We start from the raw sequence: 18,508 nt of genomic DNA, 5'->3' as shown, positions 1-18,508 counted from the left end.
TTATTTTATTTTATTTTATTTTATTTTATTTTATTTTATTTTATTTTTGTTACTTGATTTTGTCTATTTTATGTATCTTCTTCTTCCAACCCCTCTCCTTTCTTTATTTACTTTTTAATTTGACTTCTAGTTGAACTAGATAACTATGTTTACACTGTAATTCTTTGAGGAACACTATAGCTCTTCAGTTTGACGCTGGTCTTTCCACAGTTCTGAATGAACTCTGCTTGGCTTAAGGAAATATCTGTGCTTAACACTGCATGAACTTCAAACACACTATGAGCTAAGTCAGTGTTTTCCTGTCAAATCACACCATGGAGAGACTGCTAAATCTGAACATATGCAGAATAAGTCCGTAACAATTCCTCAACACAGTGTTTAATTGGAGAATAAACTGTGAAGTACTGGAAATGAGTGACATTCCACTGCCTGAAGAGCTTTAACATTCAGGTGAAACCTACCCATGGTAATCAGTGGTTGCAAGATTCTCACTGCTTGCACGTCTGCGGTGTGTTCTCCAGAGACTGCAACCAGTGGCAGCTTTAAACAGAACCTGAGTATTAATCATCAGCAATCATAAGCTCTTGTTGTCTCCATCCACTGCTCCATGGACTTCCTTCTGCCAGACAGATAATTGCCTCTCAGTGGAAGTCTTCCAACAACATCCTGGTTAGAAAATGGATTGTCAGGTTGTAGGGTATATGATCTCAACATCCAGAGCTATATATATCCACCATCCCTTATTGCATCATGATGCCTTTTCATTAAGTACACGGAAAGTACTTGCAGTTTTTGTAAACCAGCAACTCTTGCCAATTTTTCTCCTGATTAGTATAATCCTTTTCTCATAATCTCTAATAATAATGTTTTATACTTCATGTATCTTACATAATTAGATCTTGGACACTCTCACAGACTTGTTATTTTGTTTGGTAAAGTTCTTTCTTCCTTGTAGACATCATCAAACACTAAACTTAGAAAACTGTATTTGAATGTTTTCAAAATCATGTTTATATAAAGTGTATGTGTGGGTATCTAGTGAGAAAGAAATCCAAATCTCCAAGGCCCTCACTTTCATTGGTGCTATCACTATCCATGCCATAGTCCTAACTTTTTGGTCTCAAATCACATTCCAGGATGAAGTTATTTTCTTTCTACTTCACTTCTGATTTTTCCAATTATAAACATTGAATACAGTGCAATAAAATAAAATAAAATAAAATAACCCTGTCACTATTTATTGCTGAATTGTTTTAGGCTTTTTTTTTTTTTTCTTTTCCCCAGGAGATTGTTAGAACAGCTGAGAAACCATCAGGAAACTTGTTGAAGAGTGGGAATTAGATCCTAGGAAAACATGAGAAACCTGTGGCAGTGTGTGAGCAGGGAAAGAGTCACTGTTGACCAGAAAATCTTTCTATTAATAATATATTTTACAGAGGTGTGGTAAGGTCCCTGATAAGCAACATTGTGTTTCAGTGGATACGTGCAAATGACTGCTGAAAGGTAATGCTGAACACTGCCAAATCTGTCATTGGAAAATTTCTTGTTACAGACAGTATTCCTTGGAAGAGTCGCTGTCGATTTCACATTTTTGCAGCTGTTTCTGCAAGTTTCTCGGACGCTGTCTATTAAACCAAGGATTTATAACCATTTTATTTTCACAGTATGTTCCCAGCAGCACTTATGATCACCTAGAAAGTATGAAACCAGTAGTTAATGGAAATTCTCAGCATTTTCCAATACTGAATTTGATAGGCCATGGCCGTGCAACCATGGAGCGTGCTCAGTTGTCTCAGTCACGAGCTGGAAGCTGTTTGCTTCTCTGTCATTTCCTTCTGCCTCTCTGACCTCCTGAACTCTTCCTTTCTGTTCCATAAGTGAAACACTGAGGATAAGCTAAAGTATTACTGTTTGTCAGGAGTGCTTGTCTCCTGCTTTCAGAGACAGCCCTATTTTTCATGCAGCTTTCAGATTCTCACCCAAGTTACTAGTTCAGGTAAGGCAAGCATATAATGGAAATGACACTGACATCTAAGCAGAGCAGAGTTATCTGCAGATCAATGGGTGAGATGTCTTGTCGTTGCATGTCCAGAAATTTTCCAGAACCACTGTTGGTAGAAACAATGCTATGGAATTGAACTGGATATTGGAAGGATGAAACTTCTATAAATGGACCTTTACTTTGCTTTAAACTGCTAATTAGAATGCAAAGGGCTAAGGATGCCATTCTCATGCTTCTGTTATCTTAATTGGGCAGTAATTTCACCAAGTTTTAAGAGTAACATTATTTCTACCCTTTAGCTGGGTGCCCATTAAACTGCAGATCGGTTTTTCTATTTGGATCCTGTTTGAAGTCCCTGAAGTTACCAAAACCACTGCCTATGGGAGTGGACAGACAGTTGCTGAGACTGCTGCTGGGTAGGAAGAAGTGGAGAACACGGCTGAGGTGCCCACACTAGCAGCAGGACACTTGTGTTATGTGCTGTGAAGTACTTCATTTTCCCACACACACTTTTTTCACACACTTCATTTCATGTCTGTGGGACCATGAAATGTGGGGAGGGGGGCGAAGTATTTTCCCTTCCTTCATGTCCTTCAAAGTCTACCTTTGTCCTGCAGTTAATTTGAATTTCACCATTTATACCCAAAAGAAGCATTCTGTCAGGCCACAGTAAATGCTGAGTGAACTGTGCAACTCCACAGTTTTCAGTGATATCCATGGAAAAATGTGGGTGATATTTGCAAAATCTTTTGACATCTGATGGCTCTGGTGAGTAAACTGCTCAGCACTTTCACTGATGCTCATGTACTGATCATAGAATTGAGTTGGAAGGGATTCTTAAAGGCCATCAGGTTCAACCTCCCTGCAATGAACAGGGACACCTACAGGTCCATCGGATGCTCAGTGTCCCATCCAGCCTGATCTTGAGTGTCTCCACAGATGGGGCATCCACTACCAATCTGGGCAACCTGTACCGGTGCCTCACCACCTTTATTGTAAAAAAACCCTTATTTATATCCAATCTGAATCTCCCCTCTTTTTGCTTTAAACCATTTCCCCTTGTTCTGTCCCAATAGACCCTGGCTAAAGATGGTGTTCCCTTCTTTCTTACAGCCCCCCTGTAGATACTGAAAGGCCGCTATTGGGTCTCCCTGAAGCCTTCTCTTCTCCAAATTGAACAGTCCCAGGTTTGTTGGAATCAGCCTGATGATGCATTGATTTTTCTGTGGCTCTGTGTCAGTTCTGTCGTGCTAAAAGAAACACAAAAGGCCATGAAGATCACCTGGCTCTCCAAAAAGTCGGGTAGGAATGTGTAAAGATTCTGTTTCGAGGCTTTCTGTGTTTTAGTGCCTTGGTTTTATCCCTCAGATTAGCGACAGAAGAGCAGCAGGCAATGTTCTGGGGAGGAACAGCCGGCTGCCCCTACTCCTCCTCTCAGCGGACCAACTGGTGTCGGGCGCACAGCTCCCGCAGAGTTCGCGGCGCCGCCGGGGCTCGGACCCGGCACCACGGCGGCCGGCCCGGGGCAGCGAGCGGCCGCCGCTCGGGGCCAACCCCACCGCCGTCGGGTGCTGGCGCTGCGCCGCGCCTCGGCTGCGCGGGGCGCCCCGCGGGGCCGTCCGGCTGCGCCCGCCCCGCTGCAATGCCCCGCGTCTCCGGAGCGGGGAGGCAGCGCCGCGCCCCGCCCGTCGCCGCTGCGCGCCGGGGCAGGCGCCGAGCAGGTGGCCGCAGGCAGCGGGCAGCTCCGCGGCATGTGAGCGGCCCGGCCTGCCGCGCTCCCCCAGCCAGGCAGCGAGCGGCCCTCGTCCCGCCCTGCTCCGACTCGTACCCCGGTTCCCTGCCCGTACTTCTACAGCGGGGCACCCGCAGCGGCGGTCCGGCGGCGGCGGCGGCCGGAGGCTGAGCGCCGCGCCCCGCCGGGGGGCGGCCGTGGCGGAGGGCGGAGAGGCGGAGGAGGAGGAGGAGGAGGAAGGCTGCGCGGGGCCGGAGGGACGCGGGAGCCCCCCGGCAGCGCAGGATGAAAGTCACCGTGTGCTTCGGGAGGACGCGGGTGGTCGTGCCCTGCGGGGACGGCAACATGAAAGTTTTCAGCCTCATCCAGCAAGCGGTGACCCGGTACAAGAAGGCGATCGCCAAGGTGAGGGGCGCGGGGAGCGGCGTCCGGGATCAATATGGCGCTTCCCGGAGCGGGGAGGGGAGCGAGGGGGAAAGTCCGGGCTGCCCCGCTCAGGGCGGCGGCGACCGCGGGGCCCGGGGCCGGACTGTGGCGGCCCCAACCCCATGGAGCCGTGCTCGGAGCCGTGCCCGGAGCGGCCGCGGGGAGCGTAGGGGGGGCGGCAGCCCCTCGGCCGGCCTCTCGCGGCGGTCCCTCGGCGGCGGGCGGAGAGCGCGGCTCCGGCGCGGCTCCCCGCGGGCGCCTGGCGGGCCTCGGCCCTTTGTTCGCCGGTGCCCGGCGGCGGGGCGGCCGCCCCCGGGAGTGCCGTTGCCGCGGGGCGAGGCGGGAGGCTCGGCTCGGCCCGGCCCGGCCGGGGAGGAACGCGGGGGCCGGCGGTGCCCCGGGGCGGGCGGCGGGGCCGAGGCGAGAGCCGCTGGAAATCCAGCCTCAGGCTTCCCGGCCCTCCAGGCCCGGCGGGGAGGCGGTGCGGGGGGACCCCGCCACAGGGACGCCCCCGGGCCGAGCCCCCCAGCCCCGTTCCGGCCCGGGCTCCGGGGGACCCCGCGGCGGCCTGGCCGCATCGCGCGGCCTCTGTGCGGCTCCGGAGGTGCGCGGGAGTCCCGGGAGCGGGATGCGGCCGTGGGGTGCGGAAGCCCCGAGCCTGGCCTGCGGCGGGGCCGACTCGAACGTTGCCCGTGCCGGCCTCCCTCAGCCCCATGTGAAATCACGGCAGTGGGTGTGCGGCGGTTACATGCTCGGTTTCCTTGCCACAGATTTGTTTGGAACTGCTCTTTTGCATCTCTCCGTTCTTTTTCTTGGACTTTCTTCTTGTTGCTGCAAAGTTCTTAATCAGCCCTTGGTTGGGACAATACCGAAGTCGCTCTCTCGAAGCTGAAGTGCCATCCCTTCCCCTTCCTTCTCCCCGATTCGCTGAAGCACTGCGTTCAGCTTTTCTGAGCCACTCAGACAGTCCTCACTCCTCCAGATCTGGGAGTTTCATGTTGGCAAACGCCGACCTGAAAGCTCTGAAGCTGCAGCTCTGCTAGGAGAGCTCTGTGGGCAGAAGTGGTGGGTGTGAAGGACCCCCGGGAAATGTATGAGATCGGTGTTCTCAAAGGGAGCTCTGGGTGCTGCATGGAAGGTGGGCACTGGGGCTCCCAATGCCTTCTCCTTGCTCTGTTCTTGAGGGTTCTGGTTCAGAAGCATAAAAGCAGGAAACATGCGCTACGCTTGTGTTTGTCTTCATGCAGCAGTTGTGATTCTGGCTAGGAAAAGAGTGAGGGACTGCCTGGGATGGGGCTGCCCGGTCGCTGGTTGCATGCTGCAGACTCTGTGTGCCCATGTGCTGTGGGTACAGTGTAGTGGCCCTGAGGATGTCCTGTGGGAGCCCTGAGGGCTTAGTTGGGCCACTGGTGTGAGAAGCAGAATTTGCAGAATTTGTTCTTCAGTGCTACAGTGCTATATTGGTAAATACATGTGATGCCTGATATTTGCATATAGTCACAGCCTAGCCCCCCCGGCTCCCTGTCCTGGCTTACATGGCACAGTGCTGCAGGTATTAGCAGTTATACAGCGGTTACGCCGTGTGCCACGGGTATGGGCTGGAGTAGCCATAATTACCAAGATTGTTTCTATTATATGGAAATAATGTGGTTGAAAACCTAGCAGCAGCGTCCACGGGCTTCTCTGCGGGTGCTTTTTGCAGTCAGTGTCACACTTGCGTTTAACCTGACTTTAGCGAAGCTTTTCCTCAGCGCTGCCCAGGATGGATCCTAGAGCCTCCCTTAAGTGCATAGATAACATTGTTAATGTATGGTTCCAGGGGCAGGGCTTCATGGGTTACTGTCTCTTTCCAGCAGTTAGATAGTTGCTTTCAGTGCTGATGTAGCGCTAGTGTAGTGGTAGTGTACTCAGAGAGCAACCCTCCAGTCTGGACTGAGGTGGAGAGGAAACAAAGTGATTCCCGCTCTGGGAGGTGAAGGTGTGTGTGCGACGACAGGCCCTGGCAGCTGGCCCCACACTGACACTGAGATCTGCTGAGCCGCTGTTGTGCTACTGTGGAAAATGCCATTGTGGTGGAACAGCATTCATAATAGCTTAATGAAATGTATGGTTTTCATGCTGTCTGGAAAGCAGTGATCCTCATCCTGCCCAAGGTGTGTGGTGGCTCGACGTGGCTGTGCTGATGGGAGAGGGCCGGAGCTGCTGCTGGCCTCAGCCAAGCTTTCTGAACTCTGTTAATGAGGCCACGTGCTGGGAGTGAGGAGAGTACATGCGCAGGTAATGCAGATCATAGTGAGGTTCTCCTCCCTATGAATCATTAAAAAGCACTTTTAAAGTAAATTTTAAAGTGACAACCTACTTGCTGCAGTTTCTTGTGGATGCTGCTGTCTGTGGTTGGGGTTCATACACCTTAAAGAAGTTCAGGGTGGATTAACACAGCTGTTGGTACTAAATCTTTATGTGTGGAATGACTTCCTAACATGGTGGGCTGCGTGTGGATTCTCTGTGTCCAGGAAATCTCTGTGATCCCTTGCCTATGTTTCAAAGGGGGCTCTCTGTCTGAAATGTGATCCATTTCCCTTCAAGTTTTGTTTGCAGAGAAAGATGAAGTGCATTGAGAGATGTTTGAGAAATCCACCTGTCCAGGGCTCTTGGAGGTGCTGTGTGACACAGCTTCTGCAGCGAGCATTCCGTGAGCCCAGTTTGTTCAGGTGGTGGCCAGCATGAGAAGAGCTCAGGGCTTGGTGGGTTCTGCATTGGTGCCGTTCTGTTCGTGGTTCTTGGGCAGTTCATTTGTGATTGAATGGTGCTGGAGAGGAGCAGTGGGGGCCTTTGTGGAGAGGGAAGGTCAACCAGCCTGAGTTGTGTTAAAACTGATGGGAAGAGAACATGGGCTGCTCAGCCAGGAAATCGGCTGACAGGCTTATGGTTTGAAATGTTTTAAACAAGTGATGGCTTGTGACCTAATGTGAAAGTGTGGAAAATGTCCATTAAAATAGTGTGTAGTTGGATGTATCAATTAACTTTTTATAAAAAATAATTAAATGCGTGTCCTCTAGCTTTGGTTTAATGACACTGCAGTCAGAAATGTTTCTGATGTTTCTTTTTGATTCTTTTATTTATTGGTAACTTTCCACTGTGCTAATCTTTTTGAGATACCAAAGGTGTTCTACTTTTCATCTTGTTTTTCTTGCAAATATCAGCAGACAAGGTTAGGCTATGGATAGGTGTTGTGTTTTTCAATCTCTTTTTTATTTTTTCCCTGCTTTATCGTGGTGTCTGTGCGATCTAAACGAGTGCAGTAAACAACACCAGTGAGGAATTGGTAGTTTCATACGTTTACAGAATTGTTTGGCCTCACACTGTCTCCACAGGGGCTGTTGGGTCTCTTCATGGCTGTAGATCGTGCTGTCCCATGTGCCATGAGTTTGTTGTGTTGTTTGTAGACTGCACATAACTCTGACTTTCTGTGGAAAAATAAGGAAATGAACAGAAGCTCCTCCTGAACCCACAGCATTTTAGGAGAATCCTTTCCCCTCTCCCTCACTAGACCATTCTAGGAAATTAAATGTTGGAGGGATTGCAGTATTGTATGGAACAATGCTTGAATTGTTAATTTAAAACCCACAGAACGTTAATATTTGTTAGAAGTAATTGCAATCTGTTCCCTGGTAGCATTTGAAGTCAGCCACTGATATCAGACCAGGACGCAGAACCCTTCACTGCTGCAAGCAGAGGTAACTGTGTCAGGTGCCACCCAGAGCCTGAAGCCCCAGCTTGCTCTTAGACATGAAATCCATTAGCAGAGGAGCATGAGGGGGAAGGTTGTGTTTATAGGGAATATGTGCTGCACTTTTTTTTTGTTCTTAATTTGTCTTTTTCTTTTTTTTTCCCCAGTGCTAGCTAGCACAGGGGTGTGTCAGCATGAAAATCCCCTGACTGTGTGTGCTTTGTATGGCTGTTAGCCTTCTCTGCACAAGGGTGGCTGCTGGATTTTGTCACAGGCGCAGCTGGTTCTCTTAGGGTGCCTTTGGGATACTCCTTTGCAGTCACAGTGAAGATGCTCATGGGCAGTGATGGCATAAGTAGCGTAAAGGAGGTTTTATTTTCAATTTGTCTCTGCTGAGATATGTTGCAGCCCATTCCCCTTCGGAAAGCTGCTGCAGGATTCTGCAGGTTTGGGAGCTGTTGCTGGAAATGCAAGTCTACAGCTGGTGTACAGTGATGAAATTCCTTCATTTGTTGTAGAAAACTTCCTTTTTTCCCAGTTCTCTCTTTATAGCTCTCCTTTCCTGTAGCTGTGGCGAGTATGAGAGCTGGGTGGGATGCGAATCCTTCAGCTCTGCAGGTAGTGTTAGTGGGGGCATGTGTGGTGCTACCTTGTTTTGCTTATGTGAGCAATACATATCTTAGCTGGATGGGCTGCAGCACTGTTTTAAGGTAGTATTGCATGGTTGTCAATATTTAGCCATTACTTACTGATGGCAGCAGCACTGGTGCACTTTGTGGAAGAGCAGCTTGCAGTCAGCTCGCTGCTGGGTGCTGAGCTCAGCTGCAGCACGGAAGATGGAACTGTGGAGGCCTGTGAAAGCACTCAGCATGGTCTTTGAGTGGCTCCAGCCTGCAATTTGGGGTTGAGGAGCTGCCAGCCTTCCTTGTTTCAGGCAATAGCCTTGACCAATGGAAACCATCTGACTCTCATAGCTCTTCGCACTTCAGCTGCAGTTATGATGGTTGCAGATGTTTTAGCAGTGCTATAAAAGCACTGCTGGAAGTAGCACTTTCTCAGTTGGATCAGACTATGACATCTTTAGGTTGTTGCATATTCAGTCTGGTAAAATAAGATGGGGTAAATGGGGGAGAAACATTACTGATATTGGTCAGACAGAATATGGCTCATGTAGCTTTAAAACAATTTCCTGGTTCTTCAAAGGAAAACAAACCTCTTCATCCAAATAGAAACTGAATGGATAAAACATGCAACAATGCCGAACCGATGCTTATGTATATTGAAAATAAAGTGGAATTCTTCTGACATAAATCCAGAGTATGGCACAGATGTTCTCACTCAGAAATGTTTTGCGAACAGTAAGAAAATAAAAAGTGGAGGAAAAAAAAGTATTAAAAATTCTGCAAGATACATTAGAGCATCTGTGCTCTATTTTTTTTCTTTTCTTTTTAATATACAGTATATATTTTTCTTGTTTCTTTGAGGTCATTTTACTGTAGTGCTCAGCAAATCTGGTCCTGGAACGCAGATGAAAAAATCCAAGAAGCCAAACTTCCTCTGAGGAAAGTTCCATAACGCAGTGATGCTGCTTAAAAATGGGAAGGGAAAAAGAATGCTAGGAGCTGGCAGCACAGATGTCCACAGTGCTGGTCAGGAAGACCAGTGGTGCTGGTGGAAGGGAGATGAGTCAGATTCTGAATTCAGGAAAAAGTAGTTTTAAATGATCAGTGACCATTAGGGTGTTTTTGTTATTAAGACAATCACATTCATTTTGTTTGCGACCGTCTTGAAGTATTACATTGTTTCCAGTTGGTAGCTTTAGTTATTTTCACAAATTGGTTCCAGCTATTTGTTAAATCAGAAGTGCTTCTAATAATTATTTTGTTGCGTTTACTCTTACAAAACACAAAACAAAAAAACCTCAATTACTAGGTCTGTGAGGGTGACTTATATTCCACTTGAGTTTCTGATTGTACCGGTGATACGGATCATAGAATCATGGAATATCTCTAGTTGGAAGGCACCCATCAGGATCACTGAGTCCAACTCCTGGCTCCGCAAAGCACTTCCCGAAAATCAGATGGTATGTCTGAGAGCACTGTCCAGATGCTTCTCCAACTCAGCAGCTTGGGGCTATGAACACTTGCCTGTGGAGCCAGTGCCCCCCACCCTCTGGTGAAGATCCTTTTCCCAGTGCCCAGCCTGACCCTGCCCTGTTGCAGCCCCATGCTGTTCCCTCAACCGGCTAGCAGTGCTGTGCTTGATGCTCCCCAGGATAAAAATGGCCTTCCTGGCTGCCCGAGCGTGCTGCTGACATATGTTCATGTGTTGATGTGGCCCAAGACCGCCAGAGCCAGGGTTGCTTCTTCCCAGGTGCAGAATCTGACACTTGCTCTTGTTAAACTTCGTGTTGTTGGTGGATACTCAACTCTAATTTTTCTAGATCTCTCTGCAAGGCCTCTCCACCTTCAATGGGGTCAACAGCTCCTCCCAGCACCGAGTCCCAAACAAAATGAGGAGTGAATCCTGACTGAAAACTCTTAGTCTAGGCCCCATTTGCTGTATTTGCATGTGGACCTGCTGGAAATGTGCACAGGAGCATTCCTTGTACCTGGCTGGAGGCACGGTGCCGGCCCCCTGAGGTTCTCTGTGGTAGAAGAAAATTTCCCAAGCTTGCCTAGCTTGGGAAATGTCGATACAGAGAATCTTCCAAATTGAATTCAGTGCTGACCTTGCTGCTCCAAGAAATGCTGTGTGAGATAAGGGCTTACCAGGCACTTGCATCAGCAAAAGCATTGCGTTGGTGAGGAGCAGAGGGCACTGATTTCATTGAATTAAGGCAGAATGGATGCTGTGCTGCGTTTCAGGATTTCCAGTGAACGGGGAATTTCATCAAGGCTGAGTGTATTGGAGCATGGGCTGTGTGTTGTGGTGCCACAAGATGCCAGCCAGCCCCATCTGCAAGGCCTTGTGCTGGGCTGCTTGTCTTGGCCTCCCGTTTCATCAAGTCTGGGTCATTGGGACTTCTTGGTAATGGGGACAGGGCTGGCAGAAGGGAAAGGATTGCAGGGAGAAAAGTGGACTTCTGAAGGCGAGGGGAAAAAAACTTGGGGTGGCTTTGGAGGTTGGCCAAGGAAAAAGCCTCCATGACTGTGCCAAATGGATGCAGCTCCTGGTACCATTTGTTTCACATGAGGGAAATAGGAATTTGCAAGGGGGCAAGGTGATAAATTTCATACTGACAAATGAGAAGAACTGAAGGTAGGAAGGGTCTGGGTTAGCTCTTTGCCCCAGAGGTAAGCGCTCAGTTTAGAAAGAGGATGAAATATACGTCCTGAGTGTGACACTATGGCTGTCATTCAGAAGGCTTCATTTTAAAAAGAAACCTGGGGAAGTTATTACAGGAAGCTGCCCTTTTTGGATAATAGGTGTCCTGAAAGTAGTGAATCTCTGACTTGGCAGCGAAAATAGATGCTGTTTTGGAAAAGCAACATCCAAATTTTAGCCATACTCTCCCTATTCTCTTAGCTGGCTGCTTATGCAGAGATTCTGGACCTTTGCAGTAGAAGTGAGTTGCTGTGTCATTAGTGGTTTTCTTTTCAAATGCCCACGTTGATAGGAATTTGTTCTGAGTATGCATGCCCTTGCTAAACCAGAGAGTTGGAGGGATATTTGCAATGTGCTGGTATTCCTGTTGAATTACTAATAGGAGAATAAAAGTTATGTGGATACAAAAGGTTTTAAATGGAGATAGAATGGTTGGGAGTGTCTGTGCGCTTTTGTGTGCACCCACTTGGTTGTTCTCATTCATCTGAAGAAATTTAGCCACGCTTACCAAATGACAAGGAGTTTCAATTTACCCCATCTTTTTTGCATGTGCTTTCAAAGTTCTTGAGTTACTTGGCCTTCCCCTAGGCAAAGAGCACATCGTGCTTTTCTTCCCTATTAAATGTCGGAAGCAATGTCCTACCTATGAGAAACTCGCAGAGGTGCACCCTGTCGTGCATGGCATGGGAAAAGTTGCTTTGTATTTGTCCTCAGAAAGTGTCTGAGCAGAGCAGAGAACAGTTCATGACATACGGAAAAATTGCTCATAGGAGTTTTGGAGTGTCTCTGAGGTGACAAGCCTGGAAGTTTTGTTGCTGTAACAGCTGAAATGTTGGTTTAAAAGGCATTTAAATTGAAACTTCAAGCACCTTTAGCTTTAATTAACTGCTAAATTAGGCTTAGCTTGGTCGAAGAAGAAAACGTTGTGCCTTGTAAGTAGCAAAGTGTTTTAACTCGTCGTTGTAGGAGGCAAGGGAGCTGTCTCACCCTGCACGCTGCAATCACACCAAGAATAACGCTTTGGTAAACTGAAACCAGATGTCAATGTGTGAAGTGTTATTGTAATCAGTGTCTTGCAAATCTCCCCTTTATGAGAATGGATGTTTGAAGTACATCCCGATGACCCTGTTGTTGTGTCACATCACCACAGATCGGTCCAGTGCCAAGCTGGGAGCCGGTGTCCTGCAGCTGCTGGGGGAATCCCAGCATGACCCATCTCCAGCCCTGCTTGCTGAGGTGACACGAATTTGGGCTTTATTCCCTGGCTGCAGGATGGCAGCAGCAGCAAAGCAGAGCTACCTTATATGAAAAGTTAATTTGTGCTAAGTATTCTTTTGATATTTGAATACGCAGCAATTAGCTTGGACGGACTGCTGTTTACCTTTTAGGATTTGGATAAGTCTAAACAAGCTGCTGAAGGGAACTGTGTTGTAAATCTCCTTTTGGAACATTTTTTGACAATCATGTATTTCAGACTGAGATGAAATTTGCTCTCTGTGGTGTCCTGGTAGCCAGTGACTGCTGGGAACAGTGCTGGGCCTAGGGTAAGGGAAGGGCTTGGGCAGGGCGCTGATGCGTGGGGTCTCCTAAGGGGCCCTGGGAGTCCCCATTCTGGGCATGCCCTCAAGGTGGGAGTGTAACTGCTTGTGCCTGGATGCTGCTCCTCTGGCTTTTAAAATGAGATCCATAGTTCAATGTTTCCCATGGCCAGCCGCTGTGCTGGAGTGCAGTCTGTAGGAAGTGCTCCTCTTTGTTCTAAATTGGTCTGACTTCTTAATTTGGTACTTGCTTGGTCTCATTGTTGAGCAAGGTAAATAAAAACATAAGTTTTCTTTGCTTAATGTGAACGTTCTTAGAATATTTTGGATCTCAATATCATAATAGCTGTTTTTGCAATGTGTATGTTGTATGGGTGGCGTGCTTTCTTTCTTAGCCCATGTGTTATGTCTGTGATTAGACAGTGATAGGGATGAAGGCTGCTCCAGCTCTGGGTGTTTTCATATGGTGCTTCTGCTTCTGTGTGCATTTTTTTGCCTCCTGAAACACTTTGCTGCCAAAGGTTTCTGAATGCCAAAGGCCCTGGGAATAGGGATCCATTTTAAGACACAATAAATACACAATTTTTCTCGATCACATCTGGAGATTAAAGTTGTACGTCATATTGAAATTAAAAAAAAAAGTTTTTCTTATATGAATTATGATTTAGATGCATGCCATATTTAATCCAGATCTTTTCTGCCACTTGCTTTCCTAAAGTGTATCGTTTCTTTCTGAAGCAGAGTGCAGAGTGTAACAACTCCTTTGTTTTGTGCCATTTTGCAGTATAAGCTAAATGCTGAGATAGGAAGCAGAGCTCTGAGATCAAACAGTTTATTATTAATACTCTCTTGCAGCTTTTCTTTCACCTGATGCTCTGGTCTGAAAGCAGACTCAGTGAAGACCACATAGCTTCAGATGTGCCAGCTGTACCTCAATCTGATAAATGGGAGGTCTGTGCCCTGCACTCCCAACTCATGCCCCTCTCAGCATTTCTGACCAGCAGCAGTCAGCCCCTTGCTTCTCACCTCCTGCTTTGCTGCGGATGAAGCTGGGCAGTGGGTGTTCAGGGGATGTGGACCAGGGGCTTGATGAGGGCAGAGTCCAGGTTTCTGGGAAGCTCCCTTCTGATGATGACAGCAGAAACATGTACTTTTTCCTTCCCCTCCATACTGTTGATATTTCAGCATGCAGCTCTTCGGTGTATAAATTATGGTGTGTGTGGGAGGGAGGAAGTGGTGAAGATTGGTACCTAGGGCAGTCAAATGACATGGGTTTACATCTGTCCCATGGAAACTGAGGAAATTTAGAATCAAAACCTGACCTCGAATGACAGCATTTCTTCTACCTATTTGAACTTCAAAGCTCCCATCACCTTCCCTCTTAAAATCCAATATGAGATGTGAAAGCAAAGCCGAGGAGTCTTTCCCTGGCTCCTTATAAACACACCCTGTTGTCTCTGCTGCTTGGGCTGCACTGCTAAATGTGGAAGGCAGAAACCTTATCAGTATCGGAATGAATTCTCAACTAAATGTGATATGAATAATTTTTTTGTTTGTTTTTAAAGCATTGATTTTAATGTACGTTATGATCAGTTGTAGGAGAACTCTGTTAATCAAAACTCCAGATCCAGATGTTTTGTTATTTCTTCAGTGACTCAACTGATGATTGTGTTTAGCTGATGTTTCATATCACTTCTCAAGTAATTTTTGTGGCTGTGTTTCATCAGCCCCTTTGGGAGTCCTTTGGAACTCAGTTAACAAAATCCACTTGAAGTTCAGTTGCTTAAAAAGGTGGAGACCTTTTCTTTTGGCTTTTTTACCTACCCCTTAATCCTGGTTGCTACTGTGGGCTTCAATTTTTTGAGCTTCATCTATGCTCCCACGCTGAAGAGATGTGCTTGCTTTTACAAGACCAAGGCCAGCTCCGTTACGGCCTGCAGAACTGCTGTGCAACATCTGCTGGGAGAGCTCCAGAGTGTTAGAACTTTCCTTGGTATGGGATGAACTGCTGCAGGTTGCCTTGATTTCTTACTATGAGGTAAGGTCATGCATGCGGGTTGTATGAGCTGTTGGTGAGCACCAAATGGTTTGAGTCCTGACTCAGAGTTAAGTCTCATTTGTCTGCAACTCTGAAAGCAGAGTTTAATGCAACTTTACTAATAGGTCATAGAAAACTAATGATAGATAGTTGGGTTTTTTTTGGTCAAAATCATTCAAATTTGATAAATGTCCATGTGTGAAGAAACCTCAGGGATGGAAAGATGTAGAAATGCATGATGGAGGCTATAAATGCTGTGGTTAGGATTTAAGAAAAAAGCACTGCAGTGTCTCAATTCAGAGGATTCAGTTGAATCCTGTGGTTAAGATATAGGAAATTCCTTGATAGCTTTTCTCCACCAGGCTGTGAGCTGGGAAGGGAGATGGCTCTGTCAGTGCCCTACTGTGCCGGACAGGGCTGGGTCCTTTCTGTCAACACTGTCCCAGATCCACAGTCACTGAGAGAGTCTTTGTTCATCGGAAGTGGACACTTTTAAAACATTCACATGAGGATTTTTTCTCTGTCTTTGCGCTCTCTTAAGATAATGAGAAGTACTTTGCTGAACTGTTGGTGCTGCAGCAGAACCATGATGCACCCATCAGCTACGACAGTTCACTGTACCCCAGAAAGCTGCAGTCCAGTACTTTGGGTAGTAATGTAGTAGTATGTGAGCTTCAGCAGTGTGCTCACCCTTGTGTCTGTGCAGTGCTGGGCTCTCACTGTCATCTTGTTTGAAATGGACTGTGCTGTGGTTTCTGTGCTGCACGTACCGCCAACATGCCTGCTGCCTTGCATGGCTCCTGCAGTGTCTGGCCATTTGTAACCCCCGGGGCTGAGGCCCTGCCTCTGCCTGCAACCCAGCAGCAGTGGGGAAAATGCATCATGTGCTGCACATGGCAGTGTGCTTGATGGTAACTGCCTGATTGTCACTGTGCCACTGGGAGTGTCCAACTGGTCCTCCATGGCAGGGACGTCCACGGGAGCATGAGCCTGTATGATTTTGAGAGCACTCTGAAGAGAAAATGGGTATCCTTCTTTCTTCTCTGGAGGAAAGGTGTCAAGGAACTGCACCCAAGGGCGTGCAGGACATCAGCAGAGAGAGTGTGAATGTTTTCTGCCATGCCTGCCTCTTGTGTGAAGCGTACTGGCTCAGAAACAAGATTTCCCTCCAATGCTTTCTCCTCTTAATTTGGTAATTTCCTTGTGTGCTTCACCACCTTCTCCTGTCAAAAAGCAAATCAGTGAGCAAACGTTGTAGCATTTGGCAGGTATGTAATTAACACACAGAGCAAATGGGGAAAGCGAGGCGCAGGAGGCTGCTGACTTTGGGACCACACAGGCAGCTCAGCGTCGGGCTGGAAATAACACGCTGACGTGCTGAGTCCCAGCCGCAGCTCTATCTTCCCCCTCTAGTAAGGATGTGGTACCTAATCCTGCTGCTCTTCTGGAGGTTAGCCTTCCTGTGAAAAGACATGCCAGGCTTTGCCAGGCTGAGAAGCGGGCGTCTTGTGGTAATTGGCTGTTGGAAAGAAAGTATCTTCCTGCTAGGAAAGTGTGCGCTCTGCCTGCTCAGCTGCTTAAATAATTACTGTTTCTTGTGTAATTCATTTCACAGGTCCCAGTTTGTATGAGATCTCTCTCACAGTATGAGTTACTGTGGTTGAAACTTCTGTACAGTAATTCATGCTGAGTAGTGAAGATGCTGACTCCAATAATGCATACTTGTTGAAAAGATTGTAACTTAGAAAGATGGCAGAGCAAAGGCTTATGTTTTCCTTTAGTACAGCTACTAACTGGATTCATGAATAGTGATTTTGATTTTTTTTTTTTTTTTAATTTTATTTTAAACTTGGTGCCACACAGAAACCGTAAGGAGACGTATCAGAGATGTACTGGGCTTAAATAGGAGAAGTTTAGACAAGGGAGAATATAGATCCTTGCTTGTGAAACTTTCTGTTTTTTCTTGTTAAAGTGCTGTAATTTTCTTTCAGTATTGAAGTGTTGCAAGTAAGTAGTCAGTAAGTGCTCTAATGTTTAGCCAGTGCTGGTGAGAAAAGGTGCCAGGTCAAAAGGCAAGGCCTGGGAGCAAGAACTGTCTGCGTGCATGCATGTTCCTTGCAGATTGATGGGGTTAATTGCCACGGTCTCAGCTTTGCTTGTAGACTACTGTGCTACTGATGCTGACTGAAAAGAAGCTCAGTCTAGCACTACTTTTTAATCCCTTCTGCATGCAGTGCAGAAGAGAGCATGTTTTATCTGGGTAGATCTAAGTGTAATTTTTGTGATTATAATGTCATATCAGGATCTCTATATTAAGGAGAAGGAAACATGCAGAGCTGTGTTTGCTGTAGCAAGTATTAAATAATAAAAATTCTAAGCCCTGAAAATTGAGATATTGCAGATTATTATGTCACCCTAAAACGGCTTTTAAAATGACTGGTTTGAGTTTAATAAGCATCAGTTAATTCTTTTGCGTTTTAAAAACATGCCACCGCACAACTGCAGCTCAATATTACCGCTTTTGATGAAGACTTCAGGTTCCGCCAGCAGCTGACATAGCCACATTACCTCCAGCTTTTTGGAAAGATGCAGCTGGAGGACTGCGTGACGAAAACATGTACTGAATAATTTCAGACGAACCATTGTTCATCTTCTGCCCCATGACATTATTTCTGAGTGACTTTGACAAGCACGCAGTTACCTGGCATGAGGGCATACAATCAAAAGTGATTTCTTGAAACTGGATAGCTTGAGAGATTTCAGTGAATCCTGCTAACAAATATCTCTAACGATTTGCATGCATCATTATGTGTCTCTTTCTTGTTGTAGCACATCCCCGTTGTTCCAGACATACTTCTCATGAGAAAGTCCCTGAGAACATATTGTCTGTTTGTACTGAGGTTCAACCACTCCTGAAGCTCACAGTGCTGCCGTTCTGTTTTCTGATTTCTCCTCAACTTTTTCTGCCTTTGGAAACAGAGCCGTTTCTCACCTGTGCAATGGCATTGCTGTTATTGGCTTTCTCATCTAAATTAATTGTTTCTGAAGTTTATAGGCTCTTCTTTTTTTCTGATGTTCTTTCTGTTTCTTACAATTGATTGTTACATGGCAGCGTCCCCTTCCCTTGTAGGCACAGTATGCAATCCACAGGCTCTGTTTTGGAGGGTTTCCTGTTTCTCGTGTGTTACTGAGTGCATAGACAATATGAAAGGAAATCACAGCATCTCAGTTGTGGTCACTGCTTCATCTGCTGTGTCCTGCAGTAGAGGAAAAGAGGAGGTGGATATAAATGGCGTATTAACTTTTCTTCCATTACTCTACCACATTACTTATATGTTTATAGGCTGTCTTGAGCTGTCTTGGGCCTTTTTTTTTTTTTCTTTTCTCTGTCTTAAAATGAGGCTGTTTGCTAAGGCAGGACAGTTGTCAAGAAATTCTGTATTGTTCTATTAATCTCACACCCTGCTTACATGAGCTTTTCCTGAAGGCATGCAAGAACAAAACAGAAGGGGTGGCCGGTCTGCAAGAGTGATGGCAGCAGTGCACGTCCTGTCCAGATGCTGTCATGCACTTACGTGCTGCACTGTCCTCAAGTACATGAGCTGAGCATGTGGGGAGGATACAGACAGACAGCTTTTGCACCTGTCAGTGACTGTCACGAGGTTTGCTGCAACTGCTACTGAGGCAGAATTTGCAACAGAAAGTTGAATTTTAG

At 46.8% G+C, this 18,508-nt stretch overlaps 1 protein-coding gene across 15 annotated transcripts in view; it reads left to right on the top strand.

The window, feature by feature from the left end:
- The first annotated feature begins 3,983 nt into the window (after window positions 1–3,983).
- The window catches only part of PARD3 (par-3 family cell polarity regulator), a 425,937-nt gene continuing 411,412 nt past the window's right edge, over window positions 3,984–18,508 (top strand). For all 15 annotated transcript variants that reach the window (XM_042889264.1, XM_042889270.1, XM_042889262.1 and 12 more), the window contains exon 1: window positions 3,984–4,139. In XM_042889264.1, the coding sequence (XP_042745198.1) occupies window positions 4,020–4,139 (120 nt within the window). In that variant the 5' untranslated portion in view covers window positions 3,984–4,019. The remainder of the gene's footprint in view (window positions 4,140–18,508) is intronic.

This window comes from Lagopus leucura, unplaced genomic scaffold, assembly GCF_019238085.1.
Source record: "Lagopus leucura isolate 7727_CA_CO unplaced genomic scaffold, USGS_WTPT01 Super-Scaffold_100157, whole genome shotgun sequence".
In the NCBI taxonomy this organism is placed as follows: Eukaryota; Metazoa; Chordata; class Aves; order Galliformes; family Phasianidae; genus Lagopus; species Lagopus leucura.
Note: the sequence above shows the minus strand (reverse complement) of the source record. Positions and strands in the feature narration are given on the sequence as shown.